This window comes from Salvelinus alpinus, chromosome 24, assembly GCF_045679555.1.
Source record: "Salvelinus alpinus chromosome 24, SLU_Salpinus.1, whole genome shotgun sequence".
In the NCBI taxonomy this organism is placed as follows: Eukaryota; Metazoa; Chordata; class Actinopteri; order Salmoniformes; family Salmonidae; genus Salvelinus; species Salvelinus alpinus.
In genome coordinates this window covers 9,420,973-9,445,835 of record NC_092109.1, presented here as the reverse complement: position 1 = coordinate 9,445,835, position 24,863 = coordinate 9,420,973, and the positions used below count along the sequence as shown (strand labels likewise).

The window sequence follows — 24,863 nt, the reverse complement described above, 5'->3', positions numbered from 1 at the left end:
AGGACGGCACGTTCAAGAGTTTTGGAGAGAAAAGAAAGAAGGGATACTGGTCTGTAGTTGTTGACATCGGAGGGATCGAGTGTAGGTTTTTTCAGAAGGGGTGCAACTCTCGCTCTCTTGAAGACGGAAGGGACGTAGCCAGCGGTCAAGGATGAGTTGATGAGCGAGGTGAGGTAAGGGAGAAGGTCTCCGGAAATGGTCTGGAGAAGAGAGGAGGGGATAGGGTCAAGCGGGCAGGTTGTTGGGCGGCCGGCCGTCACAAGACGCGAGATTTCATCTGGAGAGAGAGGGGAGAAAGAGGACAAAGCACAGGGTAGGGCAGTGTGAGCAGAACCAGCGGTGTCGTTTGACTTAGCAAACGAGGATCGGATGTCGTCGACCTTCTTTTCAAAATGGTTGACGAAGTCATCAGCAGAGAGGGAGGAGGGGGGAGGAGGGGGAGGAGGATTCAGGAGGGAGGAGAAGGTGGCAAAGAGCTTCCTAGGGTTAGAGGCAGATGCTTGGAATTTAGAGTGGTAGAAATTGGCTTTAGCAGCAGAGACAGAAGAGGAGAATGTAGAGAGGAGGGAGTGAAAGGATGCCAGGTCCGCAGGGAGGCGAGTTTTCCTCCATTTCCGCTCGGCTGCCCGGAGCCCTGTTCTGTGAGCTCGCAATGAGTCGTCGAGCCACGGAGCAGGAGGGGAGGACCGAGCCGGCCTGGAGGATAGGGGACATAGAGAGTCAAAGGATGCAGAAAGGGAGGAGAGGAGGGTTGAGGAGGCAGAATCAGGAGATAGGTTGGAGAAGGTTTGAGCAGAGGGAAGAGATGATAGGATGGAAGAGGAGAGAGTAGCGGGGGAGAGAGAGCGAAGGTTGGGACGGCGCGATACCATCCGAGTAGGGGCAGTGTGGGAAGTGTTGGATGAGAGCGAGAGGGAAAAGGATACAAGGTAGTGGTCGGAGACTTGGAGGGGAGTTGCAATGAGATTAGTGGAAGAACAGCATCTAGTAAAGATGAGGTCAAGCGTATTGCCTGCCTTGTGAGTAGGGGGGGAAGGTGAGAGGGTGAGGTCAAAAGAGGAGAGGAGTGGAAAGAAGGAGGCAGAGAGGAATGAGTCAAAGGTAGACGTGGGGAGGTTAAAGTCACCCAGAACTGTGAGAGGTGAGCCATCCTCAGGAAAGGAACTTATCAGGGCGTCAAGCTCATTGATGAACTCTCCAAGGGAACCTGGAGGGCGATAAATGATAAGGATGTTAAGCTTGAAAGGGCTGGTAACTGTGACAGCATGGAATTCAAAGGAGGCGATAGACAGATGGGTCAGGGGAGAAAGAGAGAATGTCCACTTGGGAGAGATGAGGATCCCAGTGCCACCACCCCGCTGACCAGAAGCTCTCGGGGTGTGCGAGAACACGTGGGCAGACGAGGAGAGAGCAGTAGGAGTAGCAGTGTTATCAGTGGTAATCCATGTTTCCGTCAGTGCCAAGAAGTCGAGGGACTGGAGGGAAGCATAGGCTGAGATGAACTCTGCCTTGTTGGCCGCAGATCGGCAGTTCCAGAGGCTGCCTGAGACCTGGAACTCCACGTGGGTCGTGCGCGCTGGGACCACCAGGTTAGAGTAGCAGCGGCCACGCGGTGTGAAGCGTTTGTATGGTCTGTGCAGAGAGGAGAGAACAGGGATAGACAGACACATAGTTGACAGGCTACAGAAGAGGCTACGCTAATGCAAAGGAGATTGGAATGACAAGTGGACTACACGTCTCGAATGTTCAGAAAGTTAAGCTTACGTTGCAAAAAATCTTATTGACTAAAATGATATAGTACTGCTGGCTGGTGAAATAGGCTAGCTAGCAGTGGCTGCGTTGTTGACTTTGTTTGAAAGTGTAGCTGGCTAGGTAACCTCTAACTGGCTAGGTAACCTCGACAATTACTCTAGACTACACAATTATCTTGGATACAAAGACGGCTATGTAGCCAGCTAAGATCAGACAAATCAAACTGTTGTACTGTAATGAAATGAAATGTAATACTACCTGTAATACTACCTGTGGAGCAAAGCGGAATGCAACTACTCGCTCCAAACCAAACCGGAAGTGCGTATCGTAGAGGGAGAGGCAATAGAAGTGTTGTTTCTTGTATTATTGTCTTTTGTGTCTTTAGAGGACTGCTTCACCTTAATGTCCCCTTTCCCTTTTCTTCTGTCCTTATTTTGTCCCACTTTGTCCCTTCTTTGTCCCTTCTTCTCTTCTGCCAACTAGACACTCCTTGTTAGCTAGCTAGCTTCTTTCAGGAATGTCCCTAGCAACTGCCTAGCAACAGGTAAACAACTTAGCTAGCTAAGAAAACGGTACGCTCCGTGCGTTGTTAATATGGCTTCCAGTACGCTCCGTGTGTTGTTAATATGGCTTCCAGTACGCTCCGTGTGTTGTTAATATGGCTTCCAGTACGCTCCGTGTGTTGTTAATATGGCTTCCAGTACACTCCGTGTGTTGTTAATATGGCTTCCAGTACGCTAAGTGTGTTGTTAATATGGCTTCCAGTACGCTCCGTGTGTTGTTAATATGGCTTCCAGTACGCTCCGTGTGTTGTTAATATGGCTTCCAGTACGCTCCGTGTGTTGTTAATATGGCTTCCAGTACACTCCGTGTGTTGTTAATATGGCTTCCAGTACGCTCCGTGTGTTGTTAATATGGCTTCCAGTACGCTCCGTGTGTTGTTAATATGGCTTCCAGTACGCTCCGTGTGTTGTTAATATGGCTTCCAGTACGCTCCGTGTGTTGTTAATATGGCTTCCAGTACGCTCCGTGTGTTGTTAATATGGCTTCCAGTACACGGGGTTAGTGTGAGAGGCACATCAACTATCTTTATAGGTACAGTCAACAGACAGCAATAGGACTCTGTGGACACACGGTGTGGAGTGGAGGGTTTTGCCATTGTCATAGAGAGATCGATGGAAGGAGAGCGAGAGACAGAGACAGGAGCACACCACATCAGCTTGAGTTCGACAAAAGACGGAGACCTTGGTAACCGACACGAGTGAAGCTAATGTATATGTTGTCAGGCTATAGGAATAATCTCCGTTTGAACCAGTCACGCGTGCTCTGCGGTGGACAGCGGAGCATTTCCATTGGATCAGCAACATAAAGAGTTTCTTTGCATCCTGAATGTATCCCAATGACTGTGTACAGTTCACCTAGAGGTCCTCCTCTTCACTCTCATCTCTAATTTGATGGGGATGCGCTCTGCTAATAGGTGGTAAGCTACTTATGGATGACTCACAGAGCATTTCTGCAGTTTATTAAGTAGCAGTATTGAATAAAACACGGTGGCTTATTTCGAGCCAGCCAGGAAAACACATGTAAAGAGAAAATGAAAATGAGGCCTATTGCACCACAGATGTATCTTTCCACAACGGCCGGAAAGTTCAGTAACTCCACACAACCTGTACATCAGAGTGTATTCAGAATGGGTGTTACGGAGAAGCTCAATGAGTTTCAGACTGGCATAGAACCACCTGGAGACCAGACCAGACTTGTATTCACGTTGATGTGACATCTTAAAGACTACTGTACTCTCCCTGTCTCTGGTAGTCTTTCTTCCAATTATTATTTCTTTCTTTCTGTCTCTGTTTGTCACACGGGCGCGTGCAGGCACACCCGCTGCGTGCTCCGGCAGGCGAGTACTCACGGTGACTCTGAAGGGCGTGGCAGCAGCGGCAGGTTCCATGGTGTGGGTGATCTTGTCCGGCGCGCTACCAGGCATGCTCCGTCTGCGGCCCGTTCGCTCCGGGGGCGACTCTGGAGGAGACAGGGACGAGAGAGAGACAGGGACGAGAGAGAGACAGGGACGAGAGAGAGAGAGACAGGGACGAGAGAGAGACAGGGACGAGAGAGAGACAGGGACGAGAGAGAGAGAGACAGGGACGAGAGAGAGAGAGACAGGGACGAGAGAGAGAGAGACAGGGAAGAGAGAGACAGGGAAGAGAGAGAGAGAGACAGGGACGAGAGAGAGACAGGGACGAGAGAGAGAGAGACAGGGACGAGAGAGAGAGAGACAGGGACGAGAGAGAGAGAGACAGGGAAGAGAGAGACAGGGAAGAGAGAGAGAGAGACAGGGACGAGAGAGAGACAGGGACGAGAGAGAGAGAGACAGGGACGAGAGAGAGAGCGACAGGGATGAGAGAGAAAGAGAGGGAAGAGAGAGAGGGAAGAGAGAGAGAGAGAGAGACAGGGATGAGAGAGCAAGAGAGGTAAGAGAGAGAGAGATAGAGACAGAGAGAGAGATAGAGACAGAGAGAGAGAGAGATAGAGACAGAGAGAGAGAGACAGAGATAGAGACAGAGAGAGAGTTAGAGACAGAGAGAGAGAGAGACAGAGAGAGAGATAGAGACAGAGAGAGAGATAGAGACAGAGACAGAGAGAGAGAGAGAGAAAGAGAGAGAGATAGAGACAGAGAGAGAGATAGAGACAGAGAGAGATAGAGACAGAGAGAGAGACAGAGAGAGAGATAGAGACAGAGAGAGACAGAGAGAGAGATAGAGACAGAGAGAGAGACAGAGAGAGAGAGACAGAGAGAGAGATAGAGACAGAGAGGACATCAGTCAGGATAACGGAGTAAAATACATTTTGTGCAACCAGCTTTGTTTCCAGAAGTCAGGCACAGTTAAGAAACCAGTAGAACGTTTCTTTAATTTTGCACATTGTTTTCATATTCTTGTTCAACTCCATTTAATTTGTTGGTCTCTAAATAGACAGCCCTGGGATCTATCTCGATCTGATACCGCTTTGTCTGTCAATGTGTGTCTGTTCTATGTTCAGTGATTTCACGCGACTCCAGTTAACACGGACAGTGATCGCTACCACTCTATCAGAGCCATAAGGTACCACGAGCTGCAGATCGGGACATGTCCACTCCAAGAATGTGAGACATGCCAAGTATGCACGTTGACACAGCGATAAGCTTCAGACGACAGTACAGAACAGGACTGACATCAACCACGGGTTGCCCTGTTTTTGTAGATGGGTGAACTAACTTGACCCCTCCATTTTAAACTGTAGCAATTAGCGCTTGATGCACATAGCTAATTGTTGTTTTGTTTTGACAGGAGAAGTTTCATGTCTTGCATTGTGTTCTGGTCCGTCTACCTAGTGATCGAAAGTGTACACGTTTCCCTTAAAAACACACAAAATCACCCTTGTCAGATATCGCGCACTTCAAGGGAAAGGAAGACATTAGGAGGCATTTCTGGTGTTGTCAGTGTCGGTAGTCAGACTCCCCTGTCTGTCTGTTAGCCTGTCAGCATTAGCTGTGCTACAGTAAATTAGAACGCCTGCTATGTTACAGGGCTGTCTGCTGTTTTAGTGTGAGAGTAACTGAATAAAGACAAGACAAGGTCTGACTGAGGGAGAACACACGCATCCTGCTGGGACTGACAATCAATGGAAACATCCTGTACTGTATACACCTCGACTCAGTCACTATTGTGCTGACGCCAGTATGCCGTGCAACTCGCAGTAGGCTACGCATGAAAGAAAGCGTTGGAGCTTACTTTCGCACTTTTACATTATGTGCACACTGAACTATCAAATCAAGTGTTATTTGTCACGTGCGCCTAATACAACAGGTATCGACACCGTTGCTTAGTGTGGACTCTCCCTTCATGCAAGTACTGTCAATCTCCCCCCAACCTTCTATAGCAGACACAGTGACCCCCCTCCGTCGACCTCTGGGAGGTCACTGGCAGGCCAATGTTGATCTATGTCAGCTTAGGTGACATCACCGGTCTCTCTCTCTAATTCACTCTCAATTTTCAATTGAAAGGGGCTTTATTGGCACGGGAAACACGTGTTTCCATTTTCCAAAGCAAGTGATATAAACAAAAAAACACTAAAGTGAGAAGACACAAAACAATATCAACCAAAAAACGATTAGAAATGAACAGCAAACATTGCCCTCACAACGGTTTGAAAAAGATAGACATTTCAGTGTTATATTATCAGCTGTGGAACGTGTTTTAGCAATGTGCAAATAGTTGGAGTACAACTAGTAGGGGAAGATAAATAAGCAGATACATATTGGTGGTATTTACAATGATGTTTGTTCTCCACTGGTTGCCCTTTTCTCAAGGCAACGGGCCACAAATCTTGCAGCTGGGACTGCACACTGTGGTATTTCACCTAACAGATATGGGAGTTTATCAATGTTTGATTTGTTCTCAAATTATTTGTGGGTCCATGTGATCTGTGGGAAATATGAATCTCTAAGGCGGTAATATGCTTGGCAGGGGGATAGGAAGTGCAGCTCAGTTTCCACCTCATTTTGTGGGCAGTGTGCACAGAGCCTGGCTTCTCTCGAGAGCCAGATCTGCCTATGGCGGCCTTTCTCAACAGCGAGGCTATGTTCACTGAATCTGCACATAGTCAAGGATTTTCTTAATTTTGGGACAGTCACCGTGGTCAGGTATTCTACCACTCTGTACTCTCTGTTTAGGGCCAGATAGCGTTCCAATTGTATTGATTCTTTCGAGTGTGTCAAGTAGTTATCTTTTTGCTTTCTCATAATTTGTTTGAGTCTAATTGTGTCTCGGTCCTGGGGCTCTGTGGGGTCTATTTGTGGGGTCTATTTGTGTTTGTGAACAGAGCCCCAGGACCAGCAGAGTCTCAATTGGGTGTTTGTCCCTTCTTGTGAATTGTTGGTTGGTGAGCGGACCCCGGACCTCACAACCAAAGAGGGCAACGGGTTCTATAAGTAATTGAAGTATATTTTTTAGCCAGATCCTAATTTGGGATGTTAAGTTTTATGTTCCTTCTGATATAATGTAATGTCATACGTTTTTCCCCCCCCAACACCGCTTTCCATCAGTTTGCATAGCAAACCACCACGTCAAATTGAGTCTCTCTCTCAACTCTTTTTTTTGTGCAGTTCAACAAAAACAAACACACATTTTGTACGTGCATACCTATACTGTATGTGGTGTTCACTATAGGTCCCAAAGCTACATCTGTCAATCAATAATAAGTCATGTCCTTATAAGGAAATAGTACAGTTTTACCATAAGCCCAATGGAGTACATGTAAGGGTGCATAAGGTTTGCCAAAGGGTACACTATTACTCTACAGAATACACACATGTTTTAATTAGAAGGATTTAAGAGGCCATGGTAAAGAGAGACTGTAAAACGTGTTTTCTGGGACTCATAGGAACAGCAGCCGGTTCTCCTCGTATGGTACACACTGTGCAGATGGTAGCAACATGTGTAGGCATGCAGCGCAATTTGACACACTAATTAGCTCACCACATAATGAGGCGTGTGTGTGTGTGTGTAGAGTACTGCAGATCACAGTAGTTTCCTCTCTCATAGGGAACACATGCAGGGGCCAGCTGTGGATCCTACACTCAGTCACTGGTTGGAGGGATGGTTGGCTACAGGTTGGCTGTAAAGTGTTAAACGCACACACACACACACACACACACACACACCTGTGTACCAATAGGGACTGGGAAAAGCAGAAGATGCACTAGCGAAACATAGGTAATACAGAAGACACTTGTGGAAGAAGAAATGCTAATTGAAGTTGCCCCTGTGTGAGTTAAACGTATCAAACCTTTACACATCCTCAGTGATCTGAGCACCCGGCGATCTGAGGAGAATTAATTCCCTTGCTGCCATGGCAGCAGCATATCAGGCACTTTAATATTCTTCAAGAGAATGTGTATCTTTGTGTGTGTGTGTGTGTGTGTGTGTGTGTGTGTGTGTGTGTGTGTGTGTGTGTGTGTGTGTGTGTGTGTGTGTGTGTGTGTGTGTGTGTGTGTGTGTGTGTCTGGCAGCAGACAGAGGTGTGTGTGTTATCTGGCAGGTCAGCTAGAGGGCACATACAGTAGATGTTTTGTCTTTGAGTATTTGAGTATTGAGTATTGTCTCAAAGAGGTCCACCCTCTGCCCTGTACAATCCCCCCCCCTCTACCTCACCTCGTCCTTCAGCATCTTCTCGCTCATACTTCCTCTACCTCTCCCGTCCTTCATGTCTTTCTCCTTTTCCTCCTCCATAGCCCGAAAAAAAAACAGCCCTCCCTCCTATCTTCCCTACAGCTCTCACTCTCATCCTCCCCCTTCCTCTACTTCTGTTTGCCCATAAACAGATCTCTCCATCCTTCTCCCTAGCCCTCCCTAGCCTCACTCCATCTCCCTATCCTTCCCTCCATCCCTCTTAACAGTTGGTTAATAGGACAGAGTCTCACACCACCTGGCAGTGTGTCTCAGGGGACCTGGGAGCTGACGAAGCCCAGATGGCAGTCACCTGGCTGGGCTTGTAACGTTGCTCCGCCTGGGTCTCCGAGTGTAGTTAATGGCCCTCTATAGGAGAGGCTACAGAGCCTTGGGTCTGGCAGGGGAAGATAAGAGGCTGGATGGAGGAGAGAAGTGAGTCACTTCGCTCCTCCTGAGAAACAGTAGGAACCCATGAGAGATTGATAAGGTGCTGGAATCGTAGAGAAGGTGGTTAAACAATTGTAGAGATGTGTGCGTTTGTACATGCAGTATATGCATCTCTTTCTCTCTCTCTTTCAGTTCAATTACAATTCAATTTAAGGGCTTTATTGGCATGGGAAACACATGTTAACAGTGCCAAAGCAAGTGAACTTGATAATAAACAAAAGTGAAATAAACAATAAAAAAAACAATAAACATTACACTCATAAAAGTTGCCCAAAAAAATAAAGACATTACACATTTCATATTATGAGCAAATAGTTAAAGTACAAAGGGGAAAATAAATAAACATGGGTTGTATTTACAATGGTGTTTGTTCTTCACTGGTTGCCCTTTACTTGTGGCAACAGGTCACAAATCTTGCTGTGATGGTACACTGTGGTATTTCACCCAATAGATATGGGAGTTTCTCTCTCTCTCTCTCTCTCTCTCTCTCTCTCTCTCTCTCTCTCTCTCTCTCTCTCTCTCTCTCTCTCTCTCTCTCTCTCTCTCTCTCTCTCTCTCTCTCTCTCTCTCTCTCTCTCTCTCTCTCTCTCTCTCTCTCTCTCTCTCTCTCTCTCTCTCTCTCTCTCTCTCTCTCTCTCTCTCTCTCTCTCTCTCTCTCTCTCTCTCTCTCTCTCTCTCTCTCTCTCTCTCTCTCTCTCTCTCTCTCTCTCTCTCTCTCTCTCTCTCTCTCTCTCTCTCTCTCTCTCTCTCTCTCTCTCTCTCTCTCTCTCTCTCTCTCTCTCTCTCTCTCTCTCTCTGACATGTCTGTAACCGACCCCTATTGTCCCTTTCAACCTCCGGAGTGACAGCTACCCTTCTCCTTCGCTCGCTCCTCTCATTGTTCGCCCCCCCAAGGACAATTTCCTCAATGCTCCATTCCCTTGGCAACCCCACCAGCCGAGCCGCACACTACCCTCCAGATGCCCTGACCAGGACATTCCAGGGAGAGGCATGCTCTCATTCCACCGCCAGCCCCCCTCCCCCATCGAGGAAGCTTTCAGCTTCAAACAGCTTCAACTGAAATACCAAAACTAATGAATTCATCAGCGTCCCATTTGGATTTGGTTATGTCAGCATGTGTGTGTCTGTGTCAATGTCTGTGTGCTAGGTGCATTTGTATGAAGCACAGTGTGCGGCGAGGTACATGTAATGTGTCACACACTGTGATAAGACAAAGAGACACTAGCTAGATAGCATCAGGGTTAATTCTAGTAGGGTACGCGGAACATGCTGGATATAGCAAGTACACTTTGCATGGTGAGTCAATATAGTGTGTGTACGTATGAGTGTGCGCATGTGTGCACATGCATTTGTGTGTATGAGTGCGTGTAAAGGCAACATGCCCATGGGGGGCACAGTGGAATGTGCCCTCTCAGATTTGTCCTAGCCACAGCCATTTTATGAAGTTGGCTTTAGCTAGCCCAGAAAGGTTCCCAATCTCCCAACCTCATTACTAGCAACCAAGAAGCCATCTCAGGCTATCAATCAAGTTGGAGTAGCTAACTTGTCTTTTTTGCCAGAAATGCCTTCTGCAACATGTGAACTGTTATCGTGTGTGTGTGTGTGTGTGTGTGTGTGTGTGTGTGTGTGTGTGTGTGTGTGTGTGCACATGTCTGTGTGTGTGTGCATATGTCTGTGCCAATGTTTGTGTTGCTTCACAGTCCCCGCTGTTCCATAAGGTGTTATTCTATCTGTGTTTTTTCAATCTGATTCTACTGCTGCATCAGCTACCTGATGTGGAATAGAGTTCCATGTAGTCATGGCTCTAGTTACGGCCATCTATTGTATTTTATGAACATGTGTACATGTATAGACAATAGTGAACAATCCACTTAGCTGGATGTGGCTGGAGGTTATAGCATTTCCATCACATGACCAATCAATTTAGACAAGTGTGTCTGGTATTTGTCATCTAGTAATTGAAAAATATTCTTATCTGGACACATTCTGTTTTTGATATCGCTACTATTCAAGTAACCATTGCAGTGTGTTTACCACATGGCCTCACATGTGAATCCTTAAAGAGATGGGTGGGGCTAAGGCTTTAGAGGGTGTGAACGATGCTGAATGGGTGTAGACCAAGAAGAGCTCTCCAGTAGGTGTACCAAAACGTTCAAGGGCCATTTTCTCAAAAGTGGGGTCACAAGTTCATCAACTTTCAAAGCAGAATTACATCCTCATTGTTCCTCAACTGTAGTGTATTACATACCCTTTTCTAGCTCTGTCTCTACTTTCCTCCAATGTAAAAAAAAAAAACACAATTTCAAATTTTGCTACATAAGACGGTGGTCGGTCACATAATTATTTTTTAAAGAACTACCAGTAAGGAGGATACAGACAGCTCAACAGGTATGATTACATACGCATAAAATATATTTATATATTTTTACATAGAATTAAGCATGTATCATCCTCAAATACTTTGTGCCCCCCTTTTTGGGGTACGTGTGTGTGCGTACAGATGCTCGTTTGCGTGTGCATGTTGCTGAGCAGCTGGCTAGCAGGCTGTGGTGTTATTGGGCTGAGCGATGTAAAGATGAAGAGAAACCAGAAGGCTGTTAGCTGTAAATCACATGGGCTCAGTGTGTAAAACAGGATGAAAGTCAAGTACTGTAGAAGAAACTTTTAGTTATCTGTTCTCTACCCACTATCCTCACCAGCTCTACAGCACGGGATAAATAGACAGGAACATACACAGTGTCCAAACATTAGGAACACCTGCTCTTTCCATGACATAGACTGACCAGGTGAATTCAGGTGAAAGCTACACTACATGACCAAAAGTATGTGAACACCTGCTCATCGAACATGGGCATTAATATGTAGTTGGTCCCCCCTTTGCTGCTATAACAGCCTCCATTCTTTGGGGAAGGCTTTCCGCTAGATGTTGGAACATTGCTGCGGGGACTTGCTTCCATTCAGCCTCAAGAGCGTTAGTGAGGTCGGGCACTAATGTTGGGCGATTAGGCCTGGCTCACAGTCGGCATTCCAAATTCATCCCAAAGGTGTTCATGGGGTTGAGGTCAGGGCTCTGTACAAACCAGTCAAGTTCTTCCACACCGATCTCAACAAACCATTTCTGCATGGACCTCGCTTTGTGCACGGGTGAATTGTCATGCTGAAACAGGAAAGGGCCTTCCCCAAACTGTTGCCACACATTTGGAAGCACAGAATCATCTAGAATGTCATCATATGCTGTAGCGTTAAGATTTCCCTTCACTGGAACTAAGGGGCCTAGCCCAAACCATGAAAAACAGCCCCAGAGCATTATTCCTCCTCCACCAAACTTTACAGTTGGCACTATGCATTGGGGCAGGTAGCTTTCTCTATTGGAATCCTCCAAACTCAGATTCGTCCGGCCGACTGCGAGACGGTGAAGCGTGAGAACGTGTTTCCACAGCTCCAGAGTCCGACGGCGACAAGTTTTACACCACTCCAGACGACTGTTGGCATTGCGCATATAACTTCACGGCTGAGCCATTGTTGCTCCTAAACGTTTCCACTTCTCAATAACAGCACTTACAGTTGACCGGGGCAGCTCTAGCAGGGCAGAAATGAACGAACTGACTTTTTGAAAAGGTGGCATCCTATGACGGTGCCACTTTGAAAGTCACTGAGCTAGGAAGGTGTTTTATGTTTTGTACACTCAGCTGTACATACAGTAAAGAGATGGCTCTCAGAGAATAAAAATGTATGCCTCACTCTTTGTATGTGTGTGCGTGTGTATGTGTGTGTGTGTGTGTGTGTACAGTGGATTGCGGACTCCTTGACTTTTTCCACATTTTGTTACTTTACAGACTTATTCTAAAATGTATTAAATACATATTTTTCCTCATCAATCTACACATAATACCCCATGATGAAAAAGCAAAAAAGGTTTTTAGATTTTTTTTGCAAATGTATAAAAAATCAAGAACAGAAATAACTTATTTACATAAATATTCAGACCCTTCGCTATGAGACTCGAAATTGAGCTCAGGCGCATCCTGTTTCCATTGATCATTCTTGAAATGTTTCTACAACTTGATTGAAGTCCACCTGTGGTAAATTCAATTGATTGGACATGATTTGCAAAGGCACACACCTGTCTATATACGGTCCCATAGTTGACAGTGCATGTCAGAACAAAAACCAAGCCATGAGGTCGAAGGAATTGTTCGTAGAGCTCGGAGACAGGATTGTGTCGAGGCACAGATCTGGGGAAGGGTACCAAAACATTTCTGCAGCATTGAAGGTCCCCAAAATCTCAGTGGTCTCCATCATTCTTAAAACAAAAGAAGATTGGAACCACCAAGCCTCTTCCTACAGCTGGCCTCCCGGCCAAACTGAGCAATCGGGGAGAAGGGCCTTGGTCAGGAAGGTGACCAAGAACCCAATGGTCACTCTGACAGAGCTCCAGAGATCCTCTGTGGAGATGGGAGAACCTTCCAGAAGGACAACCATCTCTGCAGCACTCCACCAATCAGGCCTTTATGGTAGATTGGCCAGACGGAAGCCGTTCCTCAGTAAAATGCACATGACAGACCAATTGGAGTTTGCCAAAATGAACATAAAGTACTCTCAGACCATGAGAAACAAGATTCTCTGGTCTGATAAAATCAAGATTGAACTCTTTGGCCTGAATGCCAAGTGTTACGTCTGGAGGAAACCTGGCACCATCCCTACGGTGAAGCATGGTGGTGGCAGCATCATGCTGTGGGGATGTTTTTCAGCGACAGGGACTGGGAGACTAGTCAGGATCGAGGGAAAGAGGATTGGAGTACAAAGAGATCCTTGATGAAAACCTGCTCCAGAGCGCTCAGAACTTCAGACTCGGGCGAAGGTTCACCTTCCAACAGGACAACGACCCTAAGCACACAGCCAAGACGACACAGGAGTGACTTCGGGACAAGTCTCTGAATGTCTTTGAGTGGCCCAGCCAGAGCCCAGACTTGAACCCGATCTAACATCTCTGGAGAGACCTGAAAATAGCTGTGCACCGACGCTGCCCATCCAACCTGACAGAGTTTGAGAGGATCTGCAGAGGAGAATGGGAGAAACTCCCCAAATACAGTTGTACCAAGCTTGTAGCGTCCTACCCAAGAAGACTTGAGGCTGTAAATGCTGGCAAAGGTGCTTCAGCAAAGTACTGAGTAAAGGGTCTGAATACTTATGTAAATGTGATATATCTGTTTTTTTATTTTTTATACATTTGCAACCTGTTTTTGCTTTGTCATTATAGGATATTGTGTGTATATTGATGAGGGAAAAAAACAATTCAATCAATTTGTGTATGTTTCTCTGTGTGTGTGTTTGTGTGTGTGTGTGTGTGTGTGTGTGTGTGTGTGTGTGTGTGTGTGTGTGTGTGTGTGTGTGTGTGTGTGTGTGTGTGCGTGCGTGCGTGTGTGCGTGCGTGCTTGTGTGTGACCATGTGTGTAGCTGTTTATCATGTCAGTCTTTTATTGGATAATTTCCCCGGTGATACAGAGAGCATAAATCCAGGCTACTACCGCTGTCTGGACCACACGCTGACTGACAGCCACGGGGCACCTGTCAATCATCAGCCGTAGTCCCAGCAACAGATTGACATATTATGGCCTCCCTCAGGGTGCCTGGGAGTGCATACGGATTGGTCTGGGCTCTTGTTCTAGCCACTATCGCTGCTCATGTCCTGGTAGATAAGGTCAACTTCTATTGAGCACATCTTATGTTGTTCCCTCCAATTGTGAAAGCACCATTGAGCTACTTTGCATCGTGACTCATCTAGTAAGAGGAGATGTAGAGGAGACGACTCGTCACAGGAGGCAGATATGGAAGGACTGTAAAGACAGTGAATGGTAAGTCACCTCCCGTCTTTATTGCCGCAATGGAATACACACACAGAGAATGCACTCAGATGTGCAAGTACGTAGGCACACAAGCACGTGCAAGCAAACAAGCAAGCAGGCGTGCACACACACAAACATTGCTGTACTGTGCTTGAAGTACCCTCTCACCATTTGTTCTCTAGTAGTATATAAATAAAAGTTCAGGCTTTTGACTGATTCTGACAGTAGCAACACAACAAATAAATACAGGTGTCTGAGCACGCCCTTGGCATGCTGTTATGGATAGCCCTAGCTAGTTTGTACGCCATTTTAGAAGATCTCTCTCTTCCTTCAGCCAAATAATAGCTCAACCACTCTAAAGAGGACACACAGCTACAGTATGTTATTATAACAGGAGAGAGAGAGCTGACACCGGCTGAGACCGCTCCAAAGACAATGCTCTCTTCAGCCAAATATCAATAGCTGTTTCATCATGTCACTCATAGAGCACTCTGCGTATTATCTCACGTTTATTTATTTCATCATTGTGAGGATATATATACAGTGGGGAGAACAAGTATTTGATACACTGCCGATTTTGCAAGTTTTCCTACTTACAAAGCATGTAGAGGTCTGTAATTTTTATCATAGGTACACTTCAACTGTGAGAGACGGAATCTAAAACAAAAATCCAGAAAATCACATTGTATGATTTTTAAGTAATTAATTTGCATTTTATTGCATGACATAAGTATTTGATCACCTACCAACCAGTAAGAATTCCGGCTCTCACAGACCTGTTAGTTTTTCTTTAAGAAGCCCTCCTGTTCTTCACTCATTACCTGTATTAACTGCACCTGTTTGAACTCGTTACCTGTATAAAAGACACCTGTCCACACACTCAATCAAACAGACTCCAACCTCTCCACAATGGCCAAGACCAGAGAGCTGTGTAAGGACATCAGGGATACAATTGTATACCTGCACAAGGCTGGGATGGGCTACAGGACAATAGGCAAGCAGCTTGTTGAGAAGGCAACAACTGTTGGCGCAATTATTAGAAAATGGAAGAAGTTCAAGATGACGGTCAATCACCCTCGGTCTGGGGCTCCATGCAAGATCTCACCTCGTGGGGCATCAATGATCATGAGGAAGGTGAGGGATCAGCCCAGAACTACACGGCAGGACCTGGTCAATGACCTGAAGAGAGCTGGGACCACAGTCTCAAAGAAAACCATTAGTAACACACCATGCCGTCATGGATTAAAATCCTGCAGCGCACGCAAGATCCCCCTGCTCAAGCCAGCGCATGTCCAGGCCCGTCTGAAGTTTGCCAATGACCATCTGGATGATCCAGAGGAGGAATGGGAGAAGGTCATGTGGTCTGATGAGACAAAAATAGAGCTTTTTGGTCTAAACTCCACTCGCCGTGTTTGGAGGAAGAAGAAGGATGAGTACAACCCCAAGAACACCATCCCAACCGTGAAGCATGGAGGTGGAAACATCATTCTTTGGGGATGCTTTTCTGCAAAGGGGACAGGACGACTGCACCGTATTGAGGGGAGGATGGATGGGGCCATGTATCGCGAGATCTTGGCCAACAACCTCCTTCCCTCAGTAAGAGCATTGAAGATGGGTCGTGGCTGGTTCTTCCAGCATGACAACGACCCGAAACACACAGCCAGGGCAACTAAGGAGTGGCTCCGTAAGAAGCATCTCAAGGTCCTGGAGTGGCCTAGCCAGTCTCCAGACCTGAACCCAATAGAAAATCTTTGGAGGGAGCTGAAAGTCCGTATTGCCCAGCGACAGCCCCGAAACCTGAAGGATCTGGAGAAGGTCTGTATGGAGGAGTGGGCCAAAATCCCTGCTGCAGTGTGTGCAAACCTGGTCAAGAACTACAGGAAACGTATGATCTCTGTAATTGCACACAAAGGTTTCTGTACCAAATATTAAGTTCTGCTTTTCTGATGTATCAAATACTTATGTCATGCAATAAAATGCAAATTATTTACTTAAAAATCATACAATGTGATTTTCTGGATTTTTGTTTTAGATTCCGTCTCTCACAGTTGAAGTGTACCTATGATAAAAATTACAGACCTCTACATGCTTTGTAAGTAGGAAAACCTGCAAAATCGGCAGTGTATCAAATACTTGTTCTCCCCACTGTATATACAGCACCAGTCAAAAGTTTGGACACACCTATTCATTCAAGGGTTTTTCTTTATTTTTTACTATTGTCTACATTGTAGAATACTAGTGAAGACATCAAAACTATGAAATAACACATACTGTATGGAATCATGTAGTAACCAATAAGTGTTAAACAAATCCAAATATATCTTATACTTTATATTCTTCAAAGTAGCCACCTTGATGACAGCTTTGCACACTCTTGGCATTATCTCAACCAGCTTCACCTGGAATTATTTTCCAACAGTCTTGAAGGAGTTCCCACATATGTTGTGCACTTGTCTGCTTTTCCTTCACTCTGCGGTCCAACTCATCCCAAACCATCTCATTTGGGTTGAGGTCGGGTGATTGTGGAGGCCAGGTCATCTGATGCAGCACTCCATCACTCTCCTTCTTGGTCAAATAGCCCTGTGTTTTGGGTCATTGTCTCACTAAGCGAAAACCAGATAGGATGGTGTATCCCTGCAGAATGCTGTGGTAGCCATTCTGGTTAAGTGTGCCTTGAATTTTAAATAAATCACCGAAAGTGTCACCAGCAAAGCACCCCCGCATAATCACACCTCCTCCTCCATGCTTCCCAGTGGGAACCAAACATGCGGAAATCATCCGTTCACCTACTCACAAAGACACGGAGGTTGGAACCAAAAATCTCACATTTGGAGTCATCAGATCAAAGGACAAATTTCCACCGGTCTAATGTCCATTGGAGACAAGCTGGAGTGGAGTTGCTGTGCGGGGGATAGAGCAGGAGATAGAATTATGGCCAAAAATAAAAGTACAAAAAAAAAAAAAAAAAAGTCAAAATGAAACATAATAAAAAGTACGTTTGAATGACACTGAGGGGCAGTGTTTTTACAACTAATGCCGGTTTGCCTGAGGCTGATGCCGTGCAGGTGTTTGCACACATGCATATACACACACTCTCATTCAAATAAACACATACAAGAACACACACATCCATGTAATAGTGCCAGACATGCACACAAACATATACATTTGGCATGTTATGATTTTAGTTATCCTTGATGTCCTTTGTTTAAAATTGATTTATATTTTTGCATTGTTGTTTGCTATTTTGTTCTGTCTTTCTTTTTTTCTCTTTAGTTCATTATCTTGGTTCTTGGTGCATTGGGAGATTCTTGGGGGTGGGGAATGGAATTAATTGTATTTTTTATTTACATTTTTCTTCTTGGGGGGGGACTGTGGGATGGGTCTCGAATGGTTGAGAGACAGCTATTGGGGAACTGTGGGGGGGATCTTGGAGGGTTCGGGTTCACGTTTTTTGGCCCGGTGGGAGATCTGTCAATGTGCCATTGAGCAGGGCATTGACCCTGGATGCTTCTGTGTGTCGCTCTAAGCGGCTTCACTGCAAGTATATTGTATGTTTCGGAAATTCTCTCTCTCAAAAAAAAGTCCATTGCTCGTGTTTCTTGGCCCAAGCAAGTCTCTTCTTCTTATTGGTGTCCTTTAGTAGTGGTTTCTTTGCAGCAATTCGACCATGAAGTCCTGATTCACCAAGTCTCCTCTGAACAGTTGATGTTGAGATGTGTCTTTTACCAAATAGGGATATCTTCTGTATACAACCCCTACCTTGTCACAACACAACTAATTGGCTCAAACACATTAAGAAGGAAAGAAATTCCACAAATGAACTTTTAACAAGGCACACCTGTTAATTGAAATGCATTCCAGGTGACCACCTCATGAAGCTGGTTGAGAGAATGCCAAGCGTGTGCAAAGCTGTCATCAAGGCAAAGGGTGGCTACTTTGAACAATCTCAAATAGAAAAAACATTTTGATTTGTTTAACACTTTTTTGGTTGCTAGAGAAAATAATCCCTCTAATTGTCTGCACATGCTGGTGTATTGTTGCATAATTCAAGAGTGTAATATGGTTTGGTTGCATTATTCATATTGTAATATGTTTAAGAAGAAAAGTTGCTTGGATTGTTAAATAGTTTGTGCTTACTGGCTTGTGGCTACTGTGATATCTACGGTCAGTTTGAGCTGGGGACCAAGAATGTTGAGTTGCCAGCCACAACAAAAGAAACACAAGGATGTAATGTGAATTAAAAAGTAGAAATCTATTCCGCCACTCTACTCCTCAGACTGTCCTTCATCTCTCCTATTGGGAATAGGGCCTTAGTAGTGTGTTAACACTGAGTTGTGAGGAACACCCTGCACCCTTTTGACCTCTCTCTCTCTCTCTGTGCAGATATGTACCCTCCACTTAGCGGGTGATAAAAGGCGTCAAAGTGTCTTATCCTCTGAGAGAAACAATAAACACCTGCAGACACACACAGTCACTTAACCAGCAAGCGACCCTGTTGTTGTCAGCTCCTGCGTAAGTTCAGGAACGTAGGGAACTCAAGTAGCTTTCCTCTTACACAATACTCAACTCACAAACTTACAAACGCATCCTCTCAGAACTAATAAGCACACACCGCCAAGAGCACTGGTACTTTCCACAAGAAGCAGTAAAATCACTATCAGATGCATATACAGTTCCAGAATTCTGTAACCATACGAGAGAGAGAGAGAGAGAGAGAGAGAGAGAGAGAGAGAGAGAGAGAGAGAGAGAGAGAGAGAGAGAGAGAGGAGAGAGAGAGAGAGAGAGAGAGAGAGAGAGAGAGAGAGAGAGAGAGAGAGAGAGAGAGAGAGAGAGAGAGAGAGAGAGAGAGAGAGAGAGAGAGAGAGAGAGAGGTGCTGTTTCTTATTTAGCTTGGCTGCTGAGGGCCTTTGTCTGTGTGTTTGTGGGAAAGGCTGTAGGAGGCGGAGGAGGAGGAAGTGGGTGTTTTTGCAGGGAGGGCGACATAGTTGCAGTATTCCTGCCAGTGCCGCCTGAGCCTGTTGACCACATTTTTCAGATTAGAGGATTTTTATTGTGGTGATTTTAGGACGGTTAATACAGTCAGCGATGGCCAGGCAATCAGTCTAGCGCACATGTGCACACCCAAACACACGCACGCACAGACACGAGCAGATTAACTTGGTCAACAATGTTATTTTTTTAAAGACCATCAAAGAATGTGTCGTTAACGCTGACATTTTTGGTATAACTTGTTTATTTTTTAACAAAAGCCACGACACTAGCGTATGAGTGAATCACTCAGCTTTATGATGCCAAATATCACACTTCACTCGAGTCATTTAACATTAGTTAACAAATTATTTTAAATAACAAAAATAGCCCAAAGAAAATAGAAAAATAGCCTATGCTACAAAATAGGCCAAGCCTAAACAAATAAATGAATAGCCTAAATAAAATAAATACATTAAATAGTTCAGCTCTTGCCCCTCCGTATTCACAATGTGCATAAATTGTTCTCCTACAGATGACTTGCCTGCGTGTTTTTCCTAGTCATCACTAGTTACCACAGCCACAAAGCTAGAAGGCCCGCCTACCCGACCAATCGGATGAGGGAGTGTGATGATGCGTATTCCGGTTTGCGGGAAGTGCGTCATTTTTGAAATGGCAAATCTTGAGTTTAAGTTTGAGGACTACATAACTAAATACATTTGGGAACAAGAATTGGCAAAGTCACTAAAATTTCAGAACACTGAGAAAAGGACAAAAGTTTTTGGCCAAAAGGGTAAGTTGTCTTTTCTTTTTCAGATAACTAGCAGCTAACTTGTGCTACTCTCATCTAAAATGAGCTAACTAGCTACCATAAGGGATTCCATTCCAAGCACAGAGGAGTTATTCTATTTGATAGAGCAAAACTGTTAGCTTGCCTACAGGCCTTTCATTCTAATAGTAATGTATCATATTATTGACCTTGAACAGATGCACAGCCTTTGGCAGAAAAAAATAACTCAGTTGGGAGAGTAAAAGTCTCCCATTCAATGGTGTTCTGTTTCAAGTGGTGGGCACAAAGACATATGAACGTCACCAGGGGAAAGACAAACAAAAACCAAAGAGAAATATGCTGCTGAAATGAACAAGAAGGCAGTAAGTTCAAAGATACAATATTTGTAAAAAATACAAAAACGTAAAACAAAGTTACTTTTGTCCTCTGAGGGGTGGGGTGGAGAGGCCAATAAAATACATATAAAGAATTTGTAAGTGGGTTTAGGGTGGTGAGTTTCCCCCTACACTGTAAAGAGTCCAATCAAGTTTTATTATTATTAAATGTTTTGCCATCATCTATAGCTTGAAGACCATACCTTTTTACTAGTAAAAAAGAAAAGAAAAAAAAAGTGGAATGCAAGGCAGTGTTAACCTAAATAAATACATGACTATAGTAAGTGCCTAGATGCCAAATAAAGTAACATGGTTGAAGTTTATCTTAAATCAGCCAAAGATCTGACAATTTCTAAAAATGAAATGTGTGTGAACATTTCTGTGAAAATACTCTCCCAAGTAATCTAATACTAACGTCCGTTTGGATATTTGAATATTCAAATAACCGCGCAAATCCCAAACAGACACACAACAGATAACATGTACTGCCCTAATAGAACGTAGCACACTCAAAAGTAAACTAATATGGCCTGCAGATGAATGCACTAAACCAGGGTTTCTCAAACTATTGGTCAGGACCAACACTTTCTCTTCTTCATTTGGGTTGTTAGAGGACCAGTTGGATTCGGTAGGATGGTCAATTTCTTATTTGGGTCTCGAGGTGAAAAGGTTTAAGAACCCTTGCACTAAACTAACGCACTGTGGATCAGTGCGTGTCGTGTGTGTGTGTGTGTGTGTGTGTGTGTGTGTTGACAGGAGGGTCTTAGATAGAAGGACGGGTAGAATCACAGCCTGTCCTCTACCTCCCTCTCCCCAGACATCCACACCCACAGCCAGACCACTCTCTCTGCTCTCTCTCTGTTCCCTCTGGTAATCTGAGGGTAAAGCTCCAGGATTAGGGTGGGGATCAACCATCACCTGTCTCCCCATTATTGGAGTCTCTTTGGGGCCTGAGGAGTGCTCCGTCATCTGGCCCTCGCCACCTAGGCCAGTCCAGGCTGGTTTAGGAAGCAGCTTCCATGCAGGGCTATAAGCTCAAACTTCCATCCAGTCTAGTCTAGTCCTGGCTGGTTTAGGTACTACAGGGAGCAGCTTCTAATGCCACTGGCTTTATGAAAACAGCCGGGACTAAAACCCTGATCCTGGGTTAAATATCATGATGATCCCACGTTAAATATCATGATGATCCCACAGTATCTCAATGTCTCTCTTCTCTATCTATCTCTACACAAACACAACAGCAGAGTACAGGCGTCAGAACCAGGCTGTGTTCCAGTTTCCTGTTTTTAGCTGGAAATGAGCCTGGGTTTTGGAAACTGAATCATCGTTCAGCACCATGTTGGTGCAGCCATGTTTCCCATCCACAGGCCTGCTTCACTTCCTCACTTCCCGCTAGTTTAGTGAGACACACATGGAGAGGAAAGCAGAGATCTGTCATAAACAACATTATGAGAGCCAATGCTGACACACTCACCCTATCGAGGAGCTGTTTAGTGAGTATTGTAGACTTCCATTGTTTCATTCTGATAATAAGGCACAGCAATACCGCTTCTTGTTGTCAGGGCCTTGTGTATTTTTGCACCAATTGACCTGGCATGGGAAAACATCAGCCCCAGTTATGGTTTCTACCTAGGGCCCAGTGTCTTTCTGTCAAGACTTCCGCCGAAGTCGGTCCCTCTCCTTGTTCGGCGGTCGACGTCACCGACCTTCTAGCCATCACCGATCCATTTTTCCTTTTCCATTGGTTTTGTCTTGTATTCCTTCACACCTGGTTCCAATCGCATCAATTACATGTTGTGTATTTAACCCTCTGTTTCCCCTCATGTCCTTGTCGGAGATTATTTTGTTTGTTTGTGATGCGCGTTTTAGTGTTGGTGTGCGACGGATTTGTACCCACATGTTATTTTGTATATTTTTTTGTTGTTGTTGAGTTTTGTCAGTATTTATTAAACAACTCCGTTTATACCAAGTCCGTTCTCCTGCGCTCGACTTCCCTGCCACCAACACGCACCCCTTACACTTTCCTGGCTAAATTACATGATCGGGTGATTCCGTACGGTTAATGTTCCACTACATGGTGTTCTATTGTGTGGGTGTGATAGTGTTACCAGGGTGTGATAGTGTTAGCATGGTGTGACTGTAGCCTACAGCTGGTAGTCACACTGTAACAGCCACATAATGGCCAAAACAGATCTACATCTGTCGCCCAGCAGACGAAAGAGAAGAAAGAACAGATCCCACCATTTCAAAAGAGAGAAAGAGAAAGCAGGGGGCTCGGTTGTTCAAAAGGGAGCGTATATCCTCGGCCCATCCCAGACAGCTGCTGTGGTGTGTGTGTGTGTGTGTGTGTGTTTATGAATGTTACACAACCTACCATTCAACAGCAGCTGCTGGGTGCACTGATGTAATGTGAGTTTTGTTGGCGAGAATAAAGAGAGAGAGGGGGAGTATGATGGACAGATAGCGAAAGACGGCGATAACGTCCTGTAGGAGAGAGGACACACAAGAAGGTAAAAAACAAAATCACACAAACACTACCCTGCCCTACACCAAACATAGAGCAACACAACTCAGGAATCAAAGTTCAGCATAGAACCGGACACAGTAGAACCCTTCAGTGTAGAAAGAAAGCATTAAAGCACCATAAACATAGACAAACGGTGTTCTGGGCTGTGATATGTTGCTATTAACTCTTTATTACCAAACCTAATTAAACCTACTTAACAACCTCTCTCTCTCATGGAAAAACACACAGGAGATTTACTAGACAAAGAGCTCCTGGCAGTTTTTGTCCATAGTTTCCCCATACTTCCACTGGCTGTGATAGAGCTAGGTAATAGAGCAGTGTTTGCATAAGGAGTATATCTGTCCACATAGGCGCACAATGAAGCTCTTCACAGGTCAAGTCCTACCACAGACAACCAGCCGCAAGCTAGCTAAGAGTTTCCCCTGGCTTCTGATGAGAGCATCAAACACACTCATGACCAGATATAACAATGTGTGTGCTTTCGTGTATCTCAATCAAAAGTATTTATAAAGCCCTTTTTACATCAGCAGATGTCACAATGTGCTATACAGAAACCCAGTCTAAAAACCCAAACAGCAAGCAATGCAGATGTAGAAGCAAAACTCCCTAGAATGGCAGGAACCTAGGAAGAAACCTAGAGAGGAACTCAGGCTCTCAGGTGGCTTTTCATAGCCGAGCGTTCAGAGGTCGAGACAGCAGGTGCGGTAGAGAGGAGAGAGAGAGAGAGAGAGAGAGAGAGAGAGAGAGAGAGAGAGAGAGAGAGAGAGAGAGAGAGAGAGAGAGAGAGAGAGAGAGAGAGAGAGAGAGAGAGAGAGAGAGAGAGAGAGAGAGAGAGAGAGAGAGAGAGAGAGAGAGAGAGAGAGAGAGAGAGAGAGAGAGAGAGAGAGAGAGAGAGAGAGAGAGCCGAAAACAGTAGGTCTGTGTGTGGCTAAAGCGTGATTACTTTATGATTGTGCCCAGGTGATGAGATAAGGGAAGCCATAACCACCAGGAAGTCTGAATATGTAAATGTCAACCACCTACAGGTACAGTTGTAATCATGGCATGACAAGACTAGCAGTGATAGGATCTGATAGAGACACACAGAGACAGGGCTTAGAAACCACCACCACACACACACACACACACCGACTGTCTGTGTGTGTACTGTACCAGCCATAGAACGTACATCAAAGGCCACTGCAACTTCCATGAGATAACACAAACTTGTTCTCTGTGCAGACACACACGCACACACACACACACACACACACACACACACACACACACACACACACACACACACACACACACACACACACACACACACACACACACACACACACACACACACACACACACACACACACACACACACACTGATGCAAGTGCACTGAAAAAAAAAGGTTCTTATGGTTTTTCCTCAGCTGTTAAGGTTCTTTTGAGGACTGTTGCTCAAAAAAGAACCACTGAGCTAAGTGTTGCTCTCTTGACTTGGCATCTGCGGTTCTTCAGAATTCTAAAATGTTTTTGAAATGTAGGGAAGCCTGCAGATGTGTCCCTTCCATAGCACGCAGCGAGTTGAATTTTCAGTGTAACATTTCTAGTGTTGATTCAGGAGTTAAATTTACACCGTAAAGAGTCCTATTTAACGCAACAGGTTTTTTTTTGGTGACAAAACTACCAGTAGAGTTGAAAACGATGGAAACACATTGAACTTTCGATTTTTAATTCAGAACATGAAAACGTAAGCGAAAAAGTACATCTTGTGTGCACTGCGTCATCAAACACTGAAAACGTCAATTTGGTGGAAACACACCACTAGTGGGAAGATGTGCATATTTTCTTTATGCGGTTTCGAGAATTTTCGTATGAAAAATCTGTTGCCAATTGGATGGAAACCTAGGCCCAAACAACAAAACAAAAACAAAAACAGACCAGTAAAAGATCACAGTGTGCAGTGCC

At 45.0% G+C, this 24,863-nt stretch overlaps 1 protein-coding gene and 1 long non-coding RNA gene across 4 annotated transcripts in view; one reads left to right on the top strand and one right to left on the bottom strand.

The window, feature by feature from the left end:
- The window catches only part of LOC139552090 (disabled homolog 2-interacting protein-like), a 222,111-nt gene that overhangs the window by 142,230 nt on the left and 55,018 nt on the right, over nucleotides 1–24,863 (bottom strand). For all 3 annotated transcript variants that reach the window (XM_071363495.1, XM_071363494.1, XM_071363493.1), the window contains exon 2: nucleotides 3,665–3,774. In XM_071363495.1, the coding sequence (XP_071219596.1) occupies nucleotides 3,665–3,739 (75 nt within the window). In that variant the 5' untranslated portion in view covers nucleotides 3,740–3,774. The remainder of the gene's footprint in view (nucleotides 1–3,664; nucleotides 3,775–24,863) is intronic.
- LOC139552091 (uncharacterized) overlaps nucleotides 19,831–24,863 on the top strand; it is a 65,577-nt gene continuing 60,544 nt past the window's right edge. The window contains exon 1 of the long non-coding RNA XR_011670383.1: nucleotides 19,831–20,021. This is a non-coding gene — a long non-coding RNA (uncharacterized lncRNA). The remainder of the gene's footprint in view (nucleotides 20,022–24,863) is intronic.